We start from the raw sequence: 23,656 nt of genomic DNA, 5'->3' as shown, positions 1-23,656 counted from the left end.
GTGATCCTCCCGCCTTGGCCTCCCAAAGTGCTGGAATTACAGGCGTGAGCCACTTCACCTGGCCCAAGACAGAGTCTTGCTCTGTGGGCAGGCTATGGTGCAGTGGCATGATCTCAGCTCACTGCAACCCCCGACTCCCTGGTTCAAGCGATTCTCCTGCCTCAGCCTCCCAAGTAGCTGGGATTACAGGCACGTGCCATCACGCCCAGCTAATTTTTGTATTTTTAGTAGAGACGGGGTTTCACCATGTTGGTGAGGGTGGTCTCGATCTCCTGACCCTGTGATCTGCCCACCTCAGCCTCCCAAAGTGCTGGGATTACAGGCATGAGCCACCCATGCTCAGCCATTAATTTATCATTTTAAGAAAGCATATTTTGTTTTCAATAATTTTTTTATTTTGAATTTAAATTACTTCTGCTATCATCTTTGTTATTTTCTTTCTTCTTTTTGCCCTGGGTTTAATTTGCTTTTATTTTTGTAGTTCCATATGGTGGAGACATATCATTGATTTCAATTTTGTTCTTTTATAATATAAACATATAAAGCTACAAGTTTTATAAGCATCAGTTTAGTAAACATCTCATAAACGTTGACATTGTGGTTTCATTTTATTTCAGTTAAAATATTATCTATTTTTGAGGCAGTTCACACCAAATGGTAAAGAAATTAGCAAAAACTTTTTCTCAAACAGGCGACCAATATTGATGATATAAAACACTATTTCAGATGTGCTGAAACTAATCAAAAACATACAACAAATTAAAAAGCATTTATTCAACAAAAAACAAACCTTGGTGAAAATGGTGGGGCCCTTGGCATTTTTTTTTTTTTTTTTTTTTGAGATGGAGTCTCACTCTGTCACCCAGGCTGGAGTGCAGTCGCCAGATCTCAGGTCACTGCAAGCTCTGCCTCCCGGGTTTATGCCATTCTCCTGCCTCAGCCTCCTGAGTAGCTGGGACTACAGGCGCCCACCACCACGCCTGGCTAATTTTTTGTATTTTTAGTGGAGACGGCGTTTCACCATGTTAGCCAGGATGGTCTCGATCTTCTGACCTCATGATCCGCCTGCCTCGGCCTCCCAAAGTGCTGGGATTACAGGCATGAGCCACCGCGCCCGGCCTGGCCCTTGGCATTTTAACTCACAACTGTTCCCATTCACCACCCCATCCCCCAACACTCAGTATCACAGCATGGTAAACTGGCAGTTTTGCTGTCCCCAGGGTCACCTGACTTGATTTGGATCTCTACAAAAATGCTTCTCACCTAACTCACTGTCAAAAACAATTAGTTGGTGGCAAACAATTAGGTAAATTCAACATTGTGGCTCTTTATTGCTGCAAGAAACAAGATAAAAAATTCAGTGGACAACCTGAGAAATGGGAAAATAATAAAAAGCTTTAGGGGGTGGCTGACAAGATGGCTGAATAATAACAGCTGTGGTCTGAAGATCCCAGCTAACTCATCACAGAAGGAGGGTGATTTCTGTATTTCCAACTGAGGTACCCAGCTCATCTCATTGGGATTGGTTAGACAGTGGGTGCAGCCCATGAAGGGCCAGCTGAGCAGGTGGGGTGTTGCCTCACCCAGGAAATGCAAGGGGTCAAGGAACTCCCTTCCCTAGCCAAGGGAAGCTGTGAGGGACTGTGCCATGAAAAATGGTGCAGTCCAGCCCAGATACTATGCTTTTCCCACAGTCTTTGCAACCCACAAATCAGGAGATTCCCTCAGGTGCCTGTGCTACCAGGGCCCTGGGCTTCAAGCACAAAATTGGGTGGCTGTTTGGGCAGACACTGAGATAGCTACAGTTTCTTTTCATACCCCAGTGGCACCTGGAACACCAGCGAGACAGAACTGTTGACTCCCCCTAGAAAGGGGGCTGAAGCCAGGGAGCCAAGTGGTCTAGCTCAGTGGATCCCACCCCCACAAGGCACATCAAGCTAAGTTCCACGGGCTTGAAATTCTCGCTACCAGCACAGCAGTCTGAAGTTGACCTGGGACACACGAGCTTGGTGGGGGTAGAGGCGTCTGCTGATACTGAGGCTTGGTTAGGCAGTTTTCCGCTGTCAGTGTAAACAAAGTTGCCAGGAAGTTCGAACTGGGCAGAGCCCACCACAGCTTGGCAAAACCACTGTAGCCAGACTGCCTCTCTAGATTCCTCCTCTCTGGGCAGGGCATCTCTGAAAGAAAGGCAGCAGCACCAGTCAGGGGTTTACAGAAAAAACTCCCAGCTCCCTGGGACAGAGCACCTGGGGAAAGGGGCAGCTGTGGGTGCAGCTTCAGCAGACTTAAACGTTCCCACCTACTGGCTCTGAAAATAGCAGAAAATCTCCCAGCACAGTGCTCGAGCTCTGCTAAGGGAAAGAGGGCCTCCTCAAGTGGGTCCCTGACCCCTGTGCCTGCTGACTAGGAGACACCTCCCAGCAGGGGTTAACAGACACGTCATACAAGAGAGCTCTGGCTGGCATCTGGCAGGTGCCCCTCAGGGATGAAGCTTCCAAAGGAAGAAACAGGCAGCAATCTTTGCGGTTCTGCAGCCTCCACTGGTGATACCCAGGCAAACAGGGTCTGGAGTGGACCTCCAGCAAACTGCAACAGACCTGCAGCTGAGTGGCATGACTGTTAGAAGGAAAACTAACAAACAGAAAGGAATAGCATCAACATCAACAAAAAGGACTTCCACACAAAAACCCCATCCAAAGGTCACCAACATCAAAGACCAAAGGTAGATAAATCCATGATGATGAGGAAAAACCAGTGCAAAAGGCTGAAAATTCCAAAAACCAGAACACCTCTTCTCCTCCAAAGGATCACAACTCCTCGCCAGCAAGGAAACAAAACTGGATGGAGAATGGGTTTAACGAATTGACAGAAGTAGGCTTCAGAACGTGGGTAATAACAAACTCCTCTAAGCTAAAGGAGCATGTTCTAACACAATGCAATGAAACTAAGAACCTTGAAAAAAGGTTAGAGGAATTGCTAACTAGAATAACCAGTTTAGAGAAGAACATAAATGACCTGATGGAGCTAAAACACACAGCACAAAAACTTCATGAAGCATACACAAGTGTCAATAGATGAATTGATTGTAGAGTTTCTGCAGAGAGATTCTGCTTCAAGCAGTAGAAAGGATATCAGAGACTGAAGGTCAACTTAATAAAATAAAGCGAGAAGACAAGATTAGAGAAAAAAAGAATGAAAAGGCACGAACAAAGCCTCCAAGAAACATGGGACGATGTGAAAAGCCCAAATCTATGATTGATTGGGGTCCCTAAAAGTGACGTGGAGAATGGAACCAATTTGGAAAACACTCTTCAGGATATTATCCAGGAGAATTCCCCCAACCTAGCAAGACAGACCAACATTCAAATTGGGGAAATACACAGGACACCACAAAGATACTCTTCGAGAAGGGCAACTCCAAGACACATAATTGTCAGATTCATCAAGGTTGAAATGAAGGAAAAAATGTTAAGGGCAGCCAGAGAGAAAGTTTGACTTACCCACAAAGGGAAGCCCATCAGACTAACAGCAAATCTCTCTGCAGAAACCCTACACGCTAGGAGAGAGTGGGGGCCAATATTCAACATTCTGTAAAAAAAGAATTTTCAACTCAGAATTTCATATCCAGCCAAACTAAGCTTCATAAGTGAAGAAGAAATAAAATCATTTAGAGAAGCAAATTCTGAGATTCTGTCACCACCAGGCCTGCCTTACAAGAACTCCTGAAAAAAGCACTACACATAAAAAAGAACAACAGCTACCAGCCACTGCAAAAACATACCAAATTGTAAAGGCCATCGACACTATGAAGAAACTGCGTCAATTAATGTGTAAAATAACCAGCTAGCATCATAATGAGAGGATCAAATTCACACACAACAATACTAACCTTAAACATAAACAGGCTAAATACCCCAATGAAAAGACACAGACTGGCAAATTGGATAAACAATCAAGACCCATTGGTGTGCTGTATTCAGGAGACCCATCTCATGTGCAAAGATGCACATAGGCTCAAAATAAAGGGATGGAGGAATATTTACCAAGCAAATGGAAAGCAAAAAAAAAAAAAAAAAAAAAAAAAAAAAAGGCAGGGGTTGCAATCCCAGTCCCTGATAAAAAAGACTTTAAGCCAACAAAGATCAAAAGAGACAAAAAAGGGCATTACATAATGGTAAAGGGATCAATGCAGCAAGAAGAGGTAACTCCTAAATATATGTGCACTCAATACAGGAGCACCCAGATTCATAAAGCAAATTCCTAGAGACCTACAAAGAGACTTAGATTCCCACACAAAAGTGGGAGACTTTCACACCCCACTGTCAATATTAGACAGATCAATGAGACAGAAAATTAACAAGAATATTCAGGACTTGAATTCAGCTCTGGACCAAGCAGAACTAATAGACATCTACAGAACCCTCAACCAAAAATCAATAGAATATACATTTTTCTCAGCACCACATGGCACTTATTCTAAAATTGACCACATAACTGGAAGTAAAACACTCCTCAGCAAATGCCAAAGAATGGAAATCATAAGTCTCTCAGACCACAGTGCAATCAAAAAAGAACTCAGGATTAAGAAACTCACTCAAAACCACAAAACTACATGGAAACTGAACAACCTGCTCCTGAATGACTACTGGGTGAGTAATGAAATTAAGGCAGAAAAATAAAGATATTCTTTGAAAACAATGAGAACAAAGACACAACGTACCAGAATCTCTGGGACACAGCTAAAGCAGTGTTAAGAGGGAAATTTATAGCACTAAATGTCAACAAGAAAAGCAGGAAAGATCTCAAATTGACACCTTAAAATTACAATTTAAAAAACTAGAGAAGCAAGAGCAAACAAATTCAACAGCTAGCAGAAGACAAGAAATAACTAAGATCAGAGCAGAACTGAAGGAGATAGAGACAGGAAAAACCTTCAAAAAATCAGTGAATCCAGGAGCTGGTTTTTTTTTTTAAAGATCAACAAAATAGACTACTAGCCAAACTAATAAACAAGAAAAGAGAGAAGAATCAAATAGATGCAATAAAAAATGATAAAATGATGTCACCGCTGATCCCACAGGAATACAAATTACCATCAGATAATACTATAAACAACTCTATGCAAATAAACTAGAAAATCCAGTAGAAATGGATAAATTCCTGGACACATGCACGCTCCCAAGTCTAAACCAGGAAGAAGTCAAATCCCTGAATAGACCAGAAACAAGTTCTGAAATTCAGGCAGTAATAGCCTACCAACCACAAAAATTCCAGGAACAGACGGATTCACAGCCGAATTCTACCAGAGGTACAAAGAGAAGCTGGTGCCATTCCTTCTGAAACTATTCCAAACAATAGAAAAAGAGACTCCTCCCTAACTCATTTTATGAGGCCAGCATCATCCCAATACCAAAACCTGGCAGAGACACAACAAAAAAAGAAAATTTCAGGCCAATATCCCTGAGGTAACTCCTAAATATATATGCACCCTTGGTGGAGAAACAAGATGAGGTAACAACTCATCAGAAAAGCAGTCAGAACAAACACAATATTTGCTGATTAAGTTCATGATTTTACATAAGTGAGATTCATAGTTCAATATCATAATAAAAACGGTAATAAGAATTCTGAAGAAAGTTCACTTACTATACCTAACAATAATAAAGAAAAGTGGAAAATTAACAAAATGTGGTATAGAGACACAAAGTCAACACAATGCTGCTGGAAAAAATGGCACCAACTGACTTGCTGGATGGAGGGTTGCCACATGGGTGGGTTTAAAAAAAGAAAAACCCACCATGATATCTGAGAAACATAAGAAAGCCACATGCAATAAAAGTAAAAATTTTTAATATTTAGTTTGTAGGCATTACAATTCCTTGGGTAATTTAATTCTAAATATTTTATTTTTTGTTAGATATTGTAAATGGGATTGTTTTCTTGATTTGTGTCAGATAGCTTGCTGTTTCATTATAGAAACATTACTAATTTGTTTTTGTTGCATTTGTATCCTCCAATGATATTTAATTCCTTTTGTAGACCTGTTTTTGGTCAAATTCTTAAGAGTTTTCTGTACATATGATCATGTCATCTGTAAAAAAATAAATAAAAAATAACTCTTTCCAAGTTAAATGCTTTTTATTTTCTTGCCTTATTGCTGTGGTGAAAACTTCCAGTACTACGTTGAATGCAAGTGATGAGATTGGGCATTTGTGATGTGTTTTGTATTCGAGGTAAAGCTTTTGTTTTCCCCTCTGAATAACGTTAGCTCTAGGTTTTAAAATCATGGGATTTATTGCACTATTGGCCTAGATTTCAGCCACTCAGCCTTCAACATTCCTTCCTCACCAAGTTTAATCATTGTTAGAGGCCATTTCAGGGTTACTGTTTGTCCTATTTTCAATGTGGTTCTGTCTCAGGGAATAGGGAGACCCAATTCTGTGCCTAAATGTTTGAGTTTTTACCATGAAAAAATTATAAATATTCTCAAATGCTTTTATGATATTGACTGAGATGATCATATGGTTTTAATCCTTTGTTCTGTTAGTGTAATGCATAACATTAATTTCCATATGTACAATCATTTTTGCATCACTGGGATGAATATCACTTGATTATGAAAAATAAAATGTTTAATGCACTGTTGAGTTCAGGTTGCTAGTTTGTTGTAGAGGATCTGTGTGTCTATGTTCATCATAGATATTGGCCTCTGCTTGTCATAATTTTTTAAATTTTCTTTTTCATTAACTATCTCAAAATTATAATTGCATGTATTTATTGAATTCAGTGTGATGTTTTTGTATGTATTTAGGTTGCATATTAATCCAATCACATGCAGTTATCATTTCTTTGTGGTGAAAACATTGAAAAGTTTCTGTTCTAACTCTTTTGAAATATACAGTATTTTACATTTAACCATAATCATGATAGTGTGTGAAAGAACAGAAAAATTTACTAGTCTTTTCTAATTGTCACTCTGTACCTAATGGCCAAATCAAAGGCCCCTCCCCTGTCTATTGTAACCACAGTTCTACTCTCTGACTTTAGGATATCAAATTTTTATTTTCTTAGTATCCATATGAGTAAGATAATACAGCATTAGTCATTCAGTATCTAGCTTATTACGGTTAAAATGCCGTCTTCAAAATTTATTCATGTTATTGCAAATTACAGGATTTCATTATTTTTTATGGCTGGAAAGTATGTACTTTGTGTATAAATATATAACATTTTCTTTGACTGTTACCCACTGTGGGACACTTAGGTTAATCCCATATCCTAGCCACTGTAAATACTACCACAATAAATATGGCAGTACAGATATCTTATTATCTTTGAGCATATGCTTGATAGGAGGATTCTGGAATCATGAATTAGTTCTGTTTATAATTTTTAAGAAACCTCCCAACTATTTTCCACATTGGCTACACTAATTAACAATCACAGCGACAGTGTGTAAATATTCTGATTTGTCCACTCCCTCACCAATAGTGGTTTCGTCTTTTTGATTAGCAATTCTAACTGGAAGTGGTATTTTCTTGTGGATTTGGATTTGTGTTTTCCAGAATATTAGTGATACTGGGCATTTTTTCATGTACATGTTGGTCATTTGTATTTATTCCCTTCAAAAATGTCTATTCAGGTCTTTTGCAAATTTTTTTTTTCCACAACTTTTAGAAACTGATGTTTATTTTCCAACAACCATTTTTCCATGTTGCTTAACATGCAAGAACAGCTTAAGACCATTCAGTGGTTGCTCCTACCCATTCAGTGGCCTGAGTAGTTGGAGCTGCAGACCAGTCTTCCGTGACAGGCTCAGGCTGAGTAGCAGTGAACTCAGGAGCTGGAGCAGTCCATTCACCCTGAAATTCCTCCTTGGTCACTGGCTTTTCAGCAGCAGCCTGCTCTTCTTTTTCAATCTCTTCAGGATCTCTGTAGAAATGGAGATCAGGCATGACCTCCCACAGGTGTTCACGGGAAATGGTGCCACGCATGCGCAGAACTTCCCGAGCCAGCATCCACCACATCAAACCCACTGAGTGAACTCCCTTATTGTTGCATGGGATGGCAACGTCCACATATTGCAGAGGAGAATCTGTGTTACACAGAGCAATGGTAAGTAGGTTAACATAAGATGCCTCCGTGAGAGGCTGGTGGTCAGCCTTGGGGTCAGTAGCCACAAGCTGTGGCTCCCGGAAGGCTGCCTGGATCTGGGTAGTGAAGGTTCCAGGAGTGCAGGAGCCAGCAATTTTTGCCAATTTTTTAAAATTCATATTACTTTTTTCTTGCTATTGAATTACGTTAGTTATATCTTCTTAACTCTTTGTCACATGTACTGTTTGCAAATATTTTCTCCAATACTATAAATTGATATTTTCTCCAATACTGTAAATTGACTCCTCACTCTTTTAATACTCTTTTGCTGTGCAAAAGCTTTAAACTTTGATGTACTCTCATTTGGTTATTTTTCCTTTTATTCCCTGAAAAGTTCAGGTCTCATTTCTAAATCCTTGCCCAGCAAAATATCATGAATCATTTCCCCCATTTTCTTCAAGAAGTTTCATAGTTTCCAATTTTACATTTAACTCTTTATTCAATTTGGAGTTAATTTTTGTGTATTTTTAGATGTAGACTTCCAATCTAATTCTTTTGCATGTAATTATCAAATTTTCCTAGTACCATTTACACGGTAAATGTTTTATTTTCCCTGAAGTGTGCTTCTGGCAAGTTTGTAAAAAATCAGTTATCGTGTAGGAGTTTTAGTTTATTTCCTTTCTACTCTGTTCCAGTTGTGTCTGTGTCTGTCTTCTGCCAGACAATGCTGTTCTGGTTACCATAATTTTGTAGTCTATATTGAAGCCAGATACTTCAATTACCCTGGATCTCCTCATTTTCTTCAGTATTTTTTCATTTAAGATTTTTGTTGCTCCATACAAATTTTAGAATTACTTTCTTCTGTTTACAGGCAAAACTAACATAACATCAGAAATTTAATAGGGATGCACAGATCAATAGATTGCTTTGAGTAGTATATATATCTTAAGATATAAATTATTCTAACCCATAAATATAAAATATATTTCTACTCATTTGTGTCAATTTCTTCCTTCAATGCTTTTATTACAAAACGAATTATTTTTTAAAGTTTTCATTACAGAAATCTTTGGCTTGTTCAAATCTCTTCCTTGGTACTTTTGTAAGCTATTGTCAATGACACTCATTTCTTGTTTTCTTTTTGAAATTACCCACTGGTGGGATATAGAAATGCTACAGGTTTTTGTATGTCTGTTGTGTATTACGCAATTTTACTGAATTTCTTTATCACTTCCAAAAGGTTTTAAGGAGAGAGTGTATTGTCTTTTTCCTTTTTTTTTTTTTTTTGAGACAGAGTCTTGCTCTTTCGCCCAGGCTGGAGTGCAGTGGCACCATCTCGGCTCACTGCAAGCTCTGCCTCCCAGGTTCATGCCATTCTCCTGCCTCAGCCTCCCTAGTAGCTGGGACTACAGGCGCCCGCCACCACGCCAGGCTTTTTTTTTTTTTTGTATTTTTTTTAGTAGAGACGGGGTTTCACCGTTTTAGCCAGGATGGTCTCGATCTCCTGACCTCATGATCCGCCCACCTTGGCCTCCCAAAGTGCTGGGATTATAGGCGTGAGCCACAGCGCCCGGCCGGGAGAGTGTATTTTCTATACATAAGTTCAGGTCATCTCCACACAGGCCCAATTTGCTTCCCTCTTTTCCAATCTGAATGCCTTTAATTTCCTTCTCTTGCCTAACTGTACTGGCTAGAACATCCTAAACTAGGTTGAATGAGGTGCTGAGAGTAGGCATAATTGTCTTCTTCACCTCTGAAGAAAATATTTCATGTTTTCTTCATTTATTGTGATGTTAGTTGTGGGTATTTCATTTACTGCCTATATGGTATAAAGATACATTCCTTCTATGCCTAATTGGTTGACAGCTTTTATTATATCAAATTCTATAAAACTGTTTTATTTTTAAATCTATTGAGATGATCGAATGGCAGTGTCCCTCCTCCTTTATAAGACTATTTAAAACATCCTTGCCTCACAGGGACAAATCCCATTTGAACATGGCGAATAATCCTCTTAATATAAAGTGGAATTAGGTTTGGCAGAAATTACCAGTGAAGCACGATGGGCATATATTTGATAGGAGATTTTTATTATGGATACAATTTACTTCTTATTGGTCTCTTCAGATATTCTTTCTCATGACTGGATTTGCATACGTTGTATGAGTACAAATTTTTTCATTTATTCTACGCTGCTCTTTATTATATGCTTCCTTCTATAAAATTTAGACTGTTCTTCCCATTATATTAATAGTTGCTTCAGGTGTAACATAAGGTTATTTTTAAATTACTTTTCTGGTATCACAAATATTGGTGTCTTGTGTTTCATCTTTCATTTGTCAAAATATTTTTTAACTTCCATTTGGATTTAATGATTCACCCATTCATTATTCAAAAGCATATTGTTTAATTTCTATGTGCTTGTGAACATTCTAATGTTCATTCTACTAATAGTTCCTAGGTTCATGCAGTGTGCTTAAAAATGTGGTATAATTTCTATATTATTAAATTTAAAACGAGTCTTGATTCCTAACATAAGGCCTACGCAAAGATCCATCTTCTGTAGAGAAGAATGTAGATTGTGCTGCTGTTAGACGAAGTATTCTGTATATGTCAGCTTGCTTTATTTGGCATAAAGTGTAGTGTGAGCCAGATGTAGTGTAAGTCAGATCCAGATGATCTGCCCATTGCTGAAACTTCAGTACTTAAGTCCCCTACTATTATTGTATGGCAATCTATCTGTCCGCTCAGAACTTATTATATTTGTTTTATATGATTGGGCACTTCTGTTTTGGGTGCATATGTATTTACAATTACTATAACCTCTTCCTGAATTAACCCCTTTTACCATTATGTAATAAACTTATTTCCCAAATTTTATGGTTTCTGGCTTCATGTATAGTTTAATGGAATAAGTTTAGCTACTGATACTCGTTTGCTTTCGATTTCTATACAATAGTTTTTCATCCCATTATTTTCAGTCCATGTGTCCTTACAAGTGAAGTGAGTGTCTTATAGGCAGTATTTTATAATATCCATTCTGCTACTCTATTTTGAATGAAGAATTTATTCCATTTACATTCAAAATATTGTTAATATTTAAAGAAATATAGTTTGTAAATTGCTTTCTTGTTTATTACTAGATCCTTCCTTCATTTTTTTACTCTCCCACTATCTTGTAACTATTTGTATCTTGTGGTGTTCTAAAATGTCTTACTTTCTATTTTTTGTGTATCTACTATAGATATTTGGTGGTTCCATGAGACAACAAAAACATCTGATAAGCTATTTTAATAACAATTTTGATGGAAAAATAAGCTGTAACATTTTCATACTAATCTCTGAATTTTGAATATTCACCTGGATATATAAAAGTTGTACATTTTAGAGGGTACATGTGATATTTTGATACATGCATACAGTCAGTAGTAATTGAACTAGGGTAGTTGAAACGTGCACCACCCCAAACATTAGTCTCTTTTTATGTTAGGAACATTATAATTCCTCTGTTTCAGCAAGCTTAAACAATAACATGAAATACTGTTTACTGTTGTCGCCTTACTGAACTATCAAATATTAGGACTTATTTATTCTACTTGTTTTTGTACTCATTAGTCAAAATTGTTGTCTTCCCCCTTTGAATAGAAGATCATTCAGTAACCAGCAATCAACTCTGCACACCAACCAGATCAACTATTTTATATTTTAACATATACGTGAGAACATGCAGTGTTTATTTTTTTGTGTTTGGCTTCTTTCACTTACCATAATGACCTCCAATTCCAGTCATATTACTGAAAGTGATATGATTTCATTCCTTTTAATGAATAATTTTCAATAGTGCATATATATAATATTGCCATTTTCCATGCATCCCTTGATGAACTTTCAGGTTAATTCAAAAGCTTTTGTGAATAGAGCTGCAACAAGGACATGGATGAAAATATCCCCCTAATATACTGATACCTTTCATTGTGATAAATATTGAGCAGTGGAATTGACACAGTATAGTGGTTACATCATTTGTTTTATGAGACAACACAATACTGTTTTCAAGAATGGCTATACAAATTTACATTCTCAGAAACAGTATATGAGCATAACCAATTGTATGCATGCTCACCACCATCTGTTATTTGTCTTTTAGGTATTTGTTTTAATTGCACAACATTCCATTGTGGCTTGAAATTGCACTTCCATGATGATTAGTGACGATGAAAATTTTTACATATACCTCTTGGCAACTTATGCCTTCTTTTAATCTATCCTTTAAAATCGGATTATTTGCTTGCCTTCTGATGATGTGAATATATATTCTCATCCCTGTAAAAAACATAGTTGTCAGGTTTTTTCCCGTTACAATTTTGGTTTCACTATTTTGTTACCTCCATCGTGCAAAAGCATTTTAGCTAGATGTATGAACTTATGTCTGTTTTTGCTTTCATTGCCTCTGCTTTTCAGAGCTTGCCAAAAAATCTTTGCCTAGACAAATATCCAGAAGCATTTATACAAAGATTTTATCTACCACTTTTTATAGTTTCAGACATAAGCACTTAACCCATATTATTTTTACATATGGTAAGATTCATTCTTCTGCATATGATTACCAAGTTTTCCCAGCAACTTTCATTGAAAGCACTATCCTTTCCACAACGTATATTTATGGTGATTTTTAAAAATGAGTTTTTTGTAAATGTCTGGATTTATCACTGGGTTCTCGATTTCATCCCACTGATCTACGTGTATATCATGCCAATATCATCACATTGTGTTTACAATGACATTGTAGTATCTTTTGAAGTAGTATGATGTCTTCATCTTTGCTTTTTCCTCAGGATTACTTTTGATACTCAGTGTCTCCTGTGGTCTTATGAATTTTATGAATTCTTTTTCTATTTCTATAAGGAATATCATTGATTTTCGATACAAAAAGAATTAATCTGCAGACTGCTTTAGGCAGTAATGTTATTTTAATTATGAATAATTTCCCATTTCATTGTGTCCTATTCAGTTTCCATTATCAATGTTTTCCTTTTTGTTGCTGAAACCACAGCAGAACATAAATTGTAAAGATTTCACGGACATTTGTTAGTTCCCCAAATTAATACTTTTATAATTTCTTATGCCTGACTTTACTGCAATCTCTAAATATAAATTGTGAAGATTTCATGGACATTTATCACTTCCCCAATCAATACTCTTATAATTTCCTATGCCTGTCTTTAATCGCTTAATCCCATCATCTTCATAAGCTGAGGATGTATGTCGCCTCAGGACCCTGTGATGATTGCATTAGCTACACACATTGTTTGTAAAGCATGTGTATTTGAAAAATATGAAATCTGGGCACCTTGAAAAAAAGAACAGGATAACAGCGATGTTTGGGGAGCAAGGGAGATAACCATTAGGTTTGACTGCCTGGGAGCCGGGCAGGACAGTCATATTTCTCTTATTGCCAAAAATGGGCAAGAGAAATATCGCTGAATTCTTTCCCCAGTAAGGAATATTAATAATTAACAGCCCTGGGAAAATGCATTCCCAGGGGGAGGCCTCTAAAATGGCCGCTCTGGGAGTGTCTGCCTTATGCAGTTGTAGATGGGGATGAAACACGCCCTGGTCTCCTGCAGCACCCCCAGGCTTGCTAGGATTAGGAAATTCCAGCCTGGTGAATTCTAGTCAGACCGGTTCTCTGCTCTTGAACTCTGTTTCCTGTTAAGATGTTTATCAATGACAATGCATGCAAAGTGGGCCATGAAACTTCATCAGCAATTCTAGTTTCGCCCTGGCCTTGTGACCTTGCCCTGCCCATTTGCCTTGTGATATTTTATTGCCTTTGAAGCATGTGATTTCTGTGATGCACACTCTATTTGTACACTCTCTCCCCTTTGAAAATCACTAATAAAAACTTGCTGGTTTTGTGGCTCAGGGCGCATCACAGAACCTGCCGACATGTGATGTTTTCCCCAGACACCCAGCTTTAAAATTTCTCTCTTTTGTACTCTTTCCCTTTATTTCTCAGACCGGCCAACACTTAGGAAAAATAGAAAAGAACCTACATTGAAATATTGGGGGCCGGTTCCCCCAATACCTTGTAGGGATGTTTCATGACTTCAAAAGTTTGACTATTTGATTTTTTTGTAGAGATTCCAAATGAGATTGCTTTCTTGAGTTCTTTTTCAGATTTTTCACTGTTGGCAAATGTAAATGCTACAAATTTCTGTATTGCTCCTTAGAATCCTGCAGCAATATTATTTAACTTCTCTTCATTTGGATGCCCATTATTTCTTTCACTTGCCTAATAGCTCTGTATAGAATGTTATGTGGAATAAAAGTGGTGAAAGTGGGCATCCTATCCTGTTCTAGATATTAGAGGAAGGAATTTCAATTGTTCATTATATTAGCTGTAGACTTGTTATATATGGATTTATGCTTGTTTTTATTTTGGATTTATCTACCCCTAACTAGTTCACTTGTTTATAAAAATCACATATGCTTAAATATTATTGGTACATGATAGTTATGTATATGTATATATATATGGGACACATGATATTGCAATACAAGTGTGTCATGTGCAACAATCAAAACAAAGTAATGGAGATACACATTACCTTGAGCATTTATCATTTCTCTGTGTTAGGAACAATCAACTTCTACTCTTGTAATTATTTTCAAGTATACAATAATTATTTACTATAGCTGTCCTATTGTTCTCCCACAAAACAGATCTTATTCCTACTTTCAAATGGCATTTTGTACTCCTTAACCATACCCTCCTTATTTCCTTTTCCTAACACATCAACCCATTACTGATAACCGTCATTCCACCCTCTAAATCCATAGGTTCTTTGTACCTACCACAAATGAGTGAGAATACACAGTCTTTCCATGCCTGGCTTATTTTACTTATTATGTTCTACTGTTCCATACATGTAGTTGCAAGTGACAGGATGTCATTCTTAAGTATGACTGAATATTCATTCTATTGTGTATACATACCACACTTTCTTTATCCATTCATCAACTGATGGACACACAGAGTGATTCTATATCCTAGTGATTGTAAATACTGCCAGAAACATATCAGTGCAGCTATCTCTTCAATATATTTACATCCCTTCTTTTGGATGTAGCCCATGGAAGAAATGCTGAATAGTATGGTAGTTTTCTCAACTAATTGGTTTTAGAAAACCCTGAATATTGGCTGAGCATGGTGGCTCACACCTGTAATCCTGGCACTTTGGGAGGCTGAGGCAGGTGGATCACCTGAGGTCAGGAGTTCGAGACCAGCCTGGCCAACATGGTGAAACTCTGCCTCTACTAAAAATACAAAAATTAGCTAGGTGTGGTGGTGTATGCCTGTAATCCCAGCTACTTGGGAGGCTGGGGCAGGAAAATTGCTTGAATCTGGAAGGCAAAAGTTGCAGTGAACCAAGATCATGCCACTGCACACCAGCCTGGAATACAGAGCGAGACTCCCCCAACAGTGTTATCAGAGATCCCTTTTGCCTTCTTGCTTGACAGTATTATTTGTCCTTTTGATAATAACTATTTTAACTGCAGCGAGAGAATCTCACATTGTGGTTTTGACTTGTGGTTTTTTTTCAGTTACTTCTTGGTCATGTTTGTGTATTCTTTGGAGAAATGGCTACTCTATTTGCCGATTTACAAAATCATATCATTCCTTTTCTTCTGATGATTTGACATTGCTGCCACGTATTTTCAAAATACTTCAACAACCATGTTGGTGCAAATAACATAATCTCATTCTTTTTTATGATGTTGCAGCGTACCATGGTGTATATGTATGTTTTCTTCATACAGTCAGCCATCAGTGGGTGTTAAGCTTCACTTCGTATCTTCACTATTATAAAGAGTGCTCCAGTTGACATGCACATTCATGTGTCTTTATGGTCCTAAAATCTATACCCCTTTTGGTATAAAACCAATAATGGGATTCCTGCATCAAATGGTATTTCTGTTTGATGTCCTTGTTCTTGTTCTTGGCAAAATCATGGATGAAATAATTTACAATTCAACGAGTAATCCATAAGCATTCCCTTTTATCTGTAGATTCAACAACATACTATTTTTGACTTTTTAGTAATAGCCATTCTGGTTGGTGTAAGACAGAATTGCATTGTGGTTTTAATTAGCATTTCTCTATGGATTAGTGATGTTGAGCATTTTGTCATATGACTCCTAGCTGTATGTATGTCTTCCTTTGAAAAAATGTCTATGTACTTTTTTCATATTTTCAATGTGGTTTTCTCCCCATGAATTTAAGTAGCTTATAAATTCTGGATATTAGAACTTTGTCAGATGCATAATTTGCAGATATTTCTCCCATTGTGTACATTGTGTTCACCATTGATAGATTCTCTTGCTGTGCAGAATCTCTGTAGTTTAACTAGTTTCTATTTGTCAATTTTTGTTTTTGCTGTAATTGCATTTGGAGTCTTCATCATAAATATTTTTCAGAACCTATGTTCAGCATGGTATTTCCTAAGCTATATTTTAGCATTTTTATGGTACTATATTTTACATTTAAGCCCTTAATCTATATTGAGTCATTATATGTAATGTAAGGAAGGGGTCCAGTGTCAACCTTGAATATATACCTAGTCAGTTATGCCAGCACCATTTATTGAACAGGAAGTCCTGTCTTCATTGCTTGCTTTGTCAACTTTGTTGAAAAGCAGATGGCTGTTGGTGTAGAGCTTTGTGTTCTATATTCTGCTCCATTGGCCTCCATGTCTATTTTTATACCAGTACCATGCTGTTATGGTTACTGTAATCTTGTAGAATACTTTCAAATTCAGGTAATGTTATGCCTCCAAGTTTGTTTTTGGTCTAGAATTGCCTTGGCTATTAGGACTTTTTCACTCCATTTGAATTTTTAAAGGTTTTATCAATTCTGCAAAGAATGTCATTGGTAGTTTGAATAGCAAGTTATGTATAAATTGCTTTGGGGATTATGGCCATTTTAACAATGTCATTTCTTCCTATTTATGTCATCTATGATTTCCTTCAGTAGTGTTTTGTAATTCTCCTTATAGTGATCTTTCACCTTCCTGGTTAAATGTATTCCTGGGTGATTTATGCTTTTTGTGGCTATTGTGAATGGGTTTGCATTCCTGATTCAATTCTGAGCTTTGATGTTGGTGCTGTATAGAAATGCTAAGTTACAGACTGGCTTTTTATACTGAAACTTTGTTGAAGTTTTGTATCTAATCTAGGAGCTTTGGGGCTTTGAGGTTTTCTATGTATAAAATCATGTTGTCTGCAGAGATAGTTTTACTTCTTTTCCTATTTGGATGCCTTTTCTATTAACTGATTGCTCTAGGTAGAACTTCCAGTAATATGTTGAATAGGTGTGGTCAAACTGAGCATCCTTGACTTGCTCTGGTCATAAAAGGAATGCTTCCAACCTTTGCCAGTTGATTATGAGGTTGGCTGTGAGTTTGTAACAGATAAGTCATTATTTTGAGATATGTTTCTTCAATGCCTAATTTGTTGAGGGTTCATAACATGAAGTAATGTTAAATAAATAGTTTCTGCATCTATAGAGATGATCATGGTTTTAGCTCTGCTTATGTGATAAATCACATTTTTTTTCCTAAGTTCTGTATGTTGTACCAACCTTGCATCACACAAATATAGCCTCCTTAATCATGGGGAATTTGCTTTCTGATATGCAACTGGATTAGGTTTGCTGGTATTTTCTTGAGAATTTTTCCTTTTAAGTTCATCAACGATATTCGTCTCAAGTTTGTGTTGTGTCTCTGCCAAGTTTTGGTATCAGGATCATGCTGGCTTCATAAAATGATTAAGGGAGGAGTCCTTCCTCCTTGATATTTTGGAATAGTGTAACTAGGAATTTCACCAGCTCTTTCTTACATATCTGGTTGTATTCAGCCATAAATCCATCAGGTCCAGGTAGGGTTGGTAGGGATAAAAACCTATTACTGATTCAATTTCAAAACTGGTTCGTTATTTCTTGTCTGCTGCTAGCTTTGGAATTAGTTTACTCATTTTCTAATTCCTCTGTTTGTTATATTAGCTTGTTAAATTGAGATATTGAACTTGTCCATTTCTGCCTTAACTTCATTATTTATACCAACATAATTAAGGATCAAGTTGCTTAATTTCCATGTAATTGTATAGTGTTGAGTAATCTTTTTTTTTTTTTTTTTTTTGAGACGGAGTCTCGCTCTGTCACCCAGGCTGGAGTGCAGTGGCGCGATCTCGGCTCACTGCAAGCTCCGCCTCCCAGGTTCACGCCATTCTCCTGCCTCAGCCTCTCCGAGTAGCTGGGACTACAGGCACCCGCCACCACGCCCGGCTAATTTTTTGTATTTTTAGTAGAGACGGGGTTTCACCGTGGTCTCGATCTCCTGACCTCGTGATCTGCCCGCCTCGGCCTCCCAAAGTGCTGGGATTACAAGCGTGAGCCACCGCGCCCGGCGAGTAATCTTCTTTGTGTTGATTTCTATTTTTATTGTGCTGTGGTCCAAAGATTTGTTTAGTATGATTTTGCTGTTATTTGAATTTGGTGAGGATTGTTTTATGACCCACTGTGTAGTCAACTGTAGAGTATGTACCGTGTGCAGAAGAGAAGAATGTGTACTTGGTGGTTTTGGGTGGACATTAGTATGGATGTCTGATAGGTCCATTTGGTCAAGTGTCAAGTATAGGACTAAAATATCTGTTAGCTTTTAGCCTCAGTGATCTAATAGTGTCAATGGGGTGGTGAAGTTTCCCACTCTTATTGTCTGCTTATCTAAGTCTCTTCGTAGGTCTGTAGGAACTTCTTTTACGAACACGCATGATCCTGTGTTCAGTGCGTATATAGTTAGCTCTTGTTGAGTTGAACCCTTTACGATTATATCTTTCTCTGTCCTTATTGATAATTGCTGTTTTAAAGTCTATTTTTTATGAAGTTACAATAGCAATCTGTCCCTCCTCCTTTTTTGTGTTTGCTTGGTAGAATTTTCTCCATATCTTTACCTTGAGTCAATGGGTGCCATTACTTCTGAAATGGGTTTCAGAAAGACAGCATACAGTTCAATCTTTTTTATCCAACTTGCCTCTCTTTATCATTTATTAGGACAGTAGCCTATTTAATTTCAAACTTAACACTGATATGTGTATATTTGATTCTGTATTACTATTAGCTGGTTGCTGGTTAATTGTGCATTTGCTTTATAGTGTCAGTGGTCTGTCTATTTAAATGTGCTTTTTTGGTGGCCAGTAATGGTCATTCCTTTCCATGTTGAGCACTCAGTTAAGGACCTCTGGTAAGGCAGGTCTGGTGGTAATGAAATGCCTTGGCACTTCCTTGCCTGTAAAGGATCTTATTTTTCCTTCACCTATAAAGCTTAATTTGGCTGAATATGAAATTGCTGGTTGGAATCACTTCGTATTAAAAACGCTGAATATAGGCATCCATATTGTCTGGCTTCTAGGGATTCTGCTGAAAGGTATGCTGTTAGCCTGATGGGCTTCCCTTTGTAGTTTACCCGGCCCTTCTCTGTAGTTGTTTTGGACATTTTCTTTCATTTCAATCTGATAACTGTCTGGGGGACAGTATTTTGCAGTGTTCTCAGAATTTCCTGAATTTGAATTTTGGCCTCTCTAGCAAGGTTGCGGAAAAACTGATGGACAATAAACGAAAAAGTTGCTTGCTTTCTTTGCCTCTTTCAGGAATGTCAGTGACTCATAGGTTTGAATGCCATATTTCATAGAGATTTTGTTTAGTTTTTAAATTCTTTTTAAAATATTTGTCTGACAGCTAATTCAACTAGTCTTAGAGCTCTGTGATTCTCCTTAGCTTCATCTATTCTGTTAATCCTCCCAATTACATTATGTAATTATGTAGTGTGCTTTTCAGCTCTACCAGATTTTAAAATGGACATTTCAGTTTTCAACATCTGTATTGTTTTATTGTGTTTCTTATATTCCTTAGATTAGGTTTCAACTTTCTCCTGAATCTCAATGATCTTCATTCATACCCATATTCTTTACCTCTATGTCATTTAACCCATCTCAGCCTGGTTAAGAACCTCTCCCAGAAAGCTAGTGTGGCCCTTTGGAAGTTAGAAGACACTATGGCTTTTCAAACTGCCAGAGTTCTTGCAGTACTTCTTTGTCATGTATGTGGACTAATATTCTTTCAATCTTTGAAGATGCTGTGCTTTGTATGACGTTTTTCTTTAATCTTCTTCAATGCCCTTGGGTTTTGATTGAGGTGTAAAGTGGGTTCAGTTGACTGGCTTCATTTCTGGAAGATTTTAGGGGGCGAAGGCTCACCTCAGGATTCCTGGGCTGCATGCTCTAACTCTGGGGAAGCAGGGTCAAGAAAGGAGGCTGTGTTCTCTTGTCCCTCAAGGTTAGAAACATGCCGAACTGGAGGGGCTGATGTGTTCCTGTTACACTGCCCACAGTATTCAAATAGGGGGTGGCAGCCATAGTATTCCATTGGGTTGGTGGCAGTGGGATCCAGGCTCACTTGCTCGTGCCAATAGCCTCAACAGCATGGAAGCGTGTACATGTGTCAGATGGGGAGGGACACTGGAAGAGGAGGGTTTAACATCGTCCATGCTAGAACTCATGCCACTGGCTGCAAGATATGAGGCCCTGGAGGAGGCTAGTTGCTTCCACCCATGTGCACATTTGCACTTGGGGCAGAATGGTAGGTGTGGAGTTGCTGGTGCCCATTCGCACCAGTAACAACAAACAAGGGGCGAGGTTACCGTTGTTCATGCACACGATTGCACGGGTGATGGCCCAGCAGGAGCGAGATTACAAACACCTATAAATATATTTGTGCTGGCAGCACTCAACCTGTGGAGCCTGGTCTCTTGGAGCTCTCTGATAGGCCAAGTTTAGTTTCAATACATGGATTTCTGGTTTGTAGATGTTACATTGGTGTATGTATATATATGCAAGTCACATTCGGTTTTGGTTAGTGTTACATTGTCATATAATTTTAAGTCAGGTAATGTGATGACTCCAACTTTGTTCTTTTGGCTCAGGATTACTGTGTCTATTCTTTGTCTTGTTCCTATTTCTGTGAAAAAATAACACTGGCATTTTGAAACTATAGATTGCCACATGTAGTATGGGTTTTTAACAGTATAACTTCACCCACTAAATGAACATGCAGTATCTTTTCATTTACCAGTGTCCTCTTCAATTTCTATCAATGACTCATAGTTCTCCTTGTAGATACATTTTACTTGATTGGTTAAGTTTCTTCCTATGTATTTTATTTGTATCTATTGGGATATTTATAATTCTCCCTTTCTAATATGAATGCCCTTGTTTCTCTTTTATACTTGCTCTAACTAGAACTCCCAGTAACATGGTGAACTAAAGTGCTGAACATGGGCATTTTTAACGTCTTCCAAATCTAGCAGTATGCTTGTCATTTTCCTTGCTCACAAGGACAGTGTAAGTTCAACTGCCAGTCTGTTGAGATATCTTAACTCTATACCCAATTTTGAGATAATTTTTAATAAAATATTAAATTTATAAAATACTTTTTGGACATCCATTACATTATGGTTGTTGACTTTGTTATACGACATAAAACTAATTGATTTGCATAGCTTGAACAATCCATGCATTCCTAAGATTAATCCACCTTGATAAGTATGAATTATATTTTTAGTGTGTTGTTGAATACAGTTTACTAGCATTTTCTTCTGGATTGTTCCATCTGTGTGAATCAGACATATTTGCCTTCTGGGGTTTATTGTTGTTTGGGGGTTTGTAGACCTTTTCCTTTAGTTATCAGGGAAACACTGGCCTTGTAGAATGAAACTGAAAGTGTTTGCTCCTTTTCCATTCTTTCAAATTTTGCTTAGTTGGTCCTCTCTTCCATTCTTCTTTCCTCCCTGTATTCCATTAAGTAGTTTTTTTCTGATAGTATATTTTAATTCCTTGCTTTTATTTTCTGAGATTTTTGCATGGTTGTTGTCATGTGGCTTGCAAAAAAACATCATATAACCAATAATTTTAAATTAATAACAAGTATCTGTAGTCACAAGGAATGACAAGCAAAGAGAAAACCAAAGAACTCCACACTTAATCTCCACCCTACATGCTATGATCTGTTATGTTTATCTATCTCTAATATTTTTGTAGTTATAATTTTAATAGAATTACCTTTTAGTCTTCCTACTAAAAATGTTTATATACCACAATCACAGTATTATTCTATATTTGTGTACCTCCTTTTTCTATGAGTTGTAAACATTCAGATGTTTTCTTTTTGCTCATTAATGTCCTTTCGGACTGAATTACTCTTTCTAGCATTTCATGTAAGACAGGTCTGATGTTGACAAAAATTCCTCACCTGTTGTGTGTCTGGTAAAGTATTTATTTTTCAAGTTTGAAGAATATTTTGCTGAATTTGATATTCTGATTTGGCAGGTTATTTCTTTCTGCACTAAATATGTCATCATACTCCCTCCTAGCCTGTAAACTCTTCACTACTGGATATATCAGAGCTCATTTATACATTATTTGCTTCTGTTTTCTTGCAGCTTTTAGGACCATTTAAATTTTTCTCCACCTCTGAACATTTGATTGTTACATTCCTTGACAAAGCCTTATTTTGGTTGAATCTGCTTGTTTTTGTTTTTTACTGTCTTCTACCTGGGTAATCACATCTGGATATACACATACATAGCTCACTGCAACCTCTGCCTCCCTGGTTCAAGCAATTTTCGTGCCTCAGCCTCCCAAGTAGCTGGAACTACAGGCGTGAGCCACCACGCCCAGCTAACTTTTGTATTTTTAGTAGAGATGGGGTTTCACCATGTTGGGCAGGCTCGTCTTGAACTCCCGACCTCAGGTGATCCACCCACCTTGGCCTCCCAAAGTGCTGGGATTACAGGCGTGAGCCACCATGCCCGGCCTACTTCTCTAAACTTTCAACTCCAAACTCTCCCTCTTTAAGAATGGTAACTCTGAGGTTTGTGCTTTCAAGATTATTTTCTTCACCTTGTAGGCATGCTTCATACTTTTTTGTTCTTTTTGCTTCTTTCTGCACTCACTGTGCATTTTCATATCGCCTGTCTTTAACAATACTGATTCTTGTTCTGCTGGATCAGTGCTGCTGTTGAGACCTTCTGGTGCATTTGTCCATTCAGCCATTATTTCTCAGTTCCAGTATTTCAGTTTGGTTATCTATTGTTTCAGTATTTGTTACATTTCTTTAATAAATTACTGAATTGCTTTCCTGCATTATCATGGTGTTTGCTATTTTCCCAAAACATTTCTCCTGAATTCTTACCCTGACATCACACACATCACCTTCTCATTAGGGTCGGTCAGTGGCTACTTCCTTTGTATATTTGAGATCATAGTTCCTAGCTATTTTGAGTTTCCTGTATGAGAGGCAACATAACTACATCGCTCCAAAACTAGATCCCATAGTCCTTTTGGAGATGTCATGTCTCCTGGATGGTCTTATGTTTGTGGAAGTTCTCCAGTGTCCAGGCATTTAAGAGTTAGGTATTTATACCAATCTTTGTAGTCTGCTACTTCGTAG

The 23,656-nt window shown here is 37.7% G+C and overlaps 1 protein-coding gene across 2 annotated transcripts in view; it reads right to left on the bottom strand.

Annotated features, from left to right (window-relative positions):
• Positions 1 to 372: 372 nt before the first annotated feature.
• Positions 373 to 23,656, bottom strand: part of LOC129475213 (small ribosomal subunit protein uS2-like) — a 103,086-nt gene continuing 79,802 nt past the window's right edge. For both annotated transcript variants that reach the window (XM_063634794.1, XM_055267317.2), the window contains exon 2: positions 373 to 23,656. This exon is cut by the window's right edge. In XM_063634794.1, coding sequence (XP_063490864.1) covers positions 7,737 to 8,273 — 537 coding nt within the window. In that variant the 5' untranslated portion in view covers positions 8,274 to 23,656 and the 3' untranslated portion in view covers positions 373 to 7,736.

This window comes from Symphalangus syndactylus, chromosome X (genome assembly GCF_028878055.3).
Source record: "Symphalangus syndactylus isolate Jambi chromosome X, NHGRI_mSymSyn1-v2.1_pri, whole genome shotgun sequence".
NCBI lineage: Eukaryota > Metazoa > Chordata > Mammalia > Primates > Hylobatidae > Symphalangus > Symphalangus syndactylus.
Note: the sequence above shows the minus strand (reverse complement) of the source record. Positions and strands in the feature narration are given on the sequence as shown.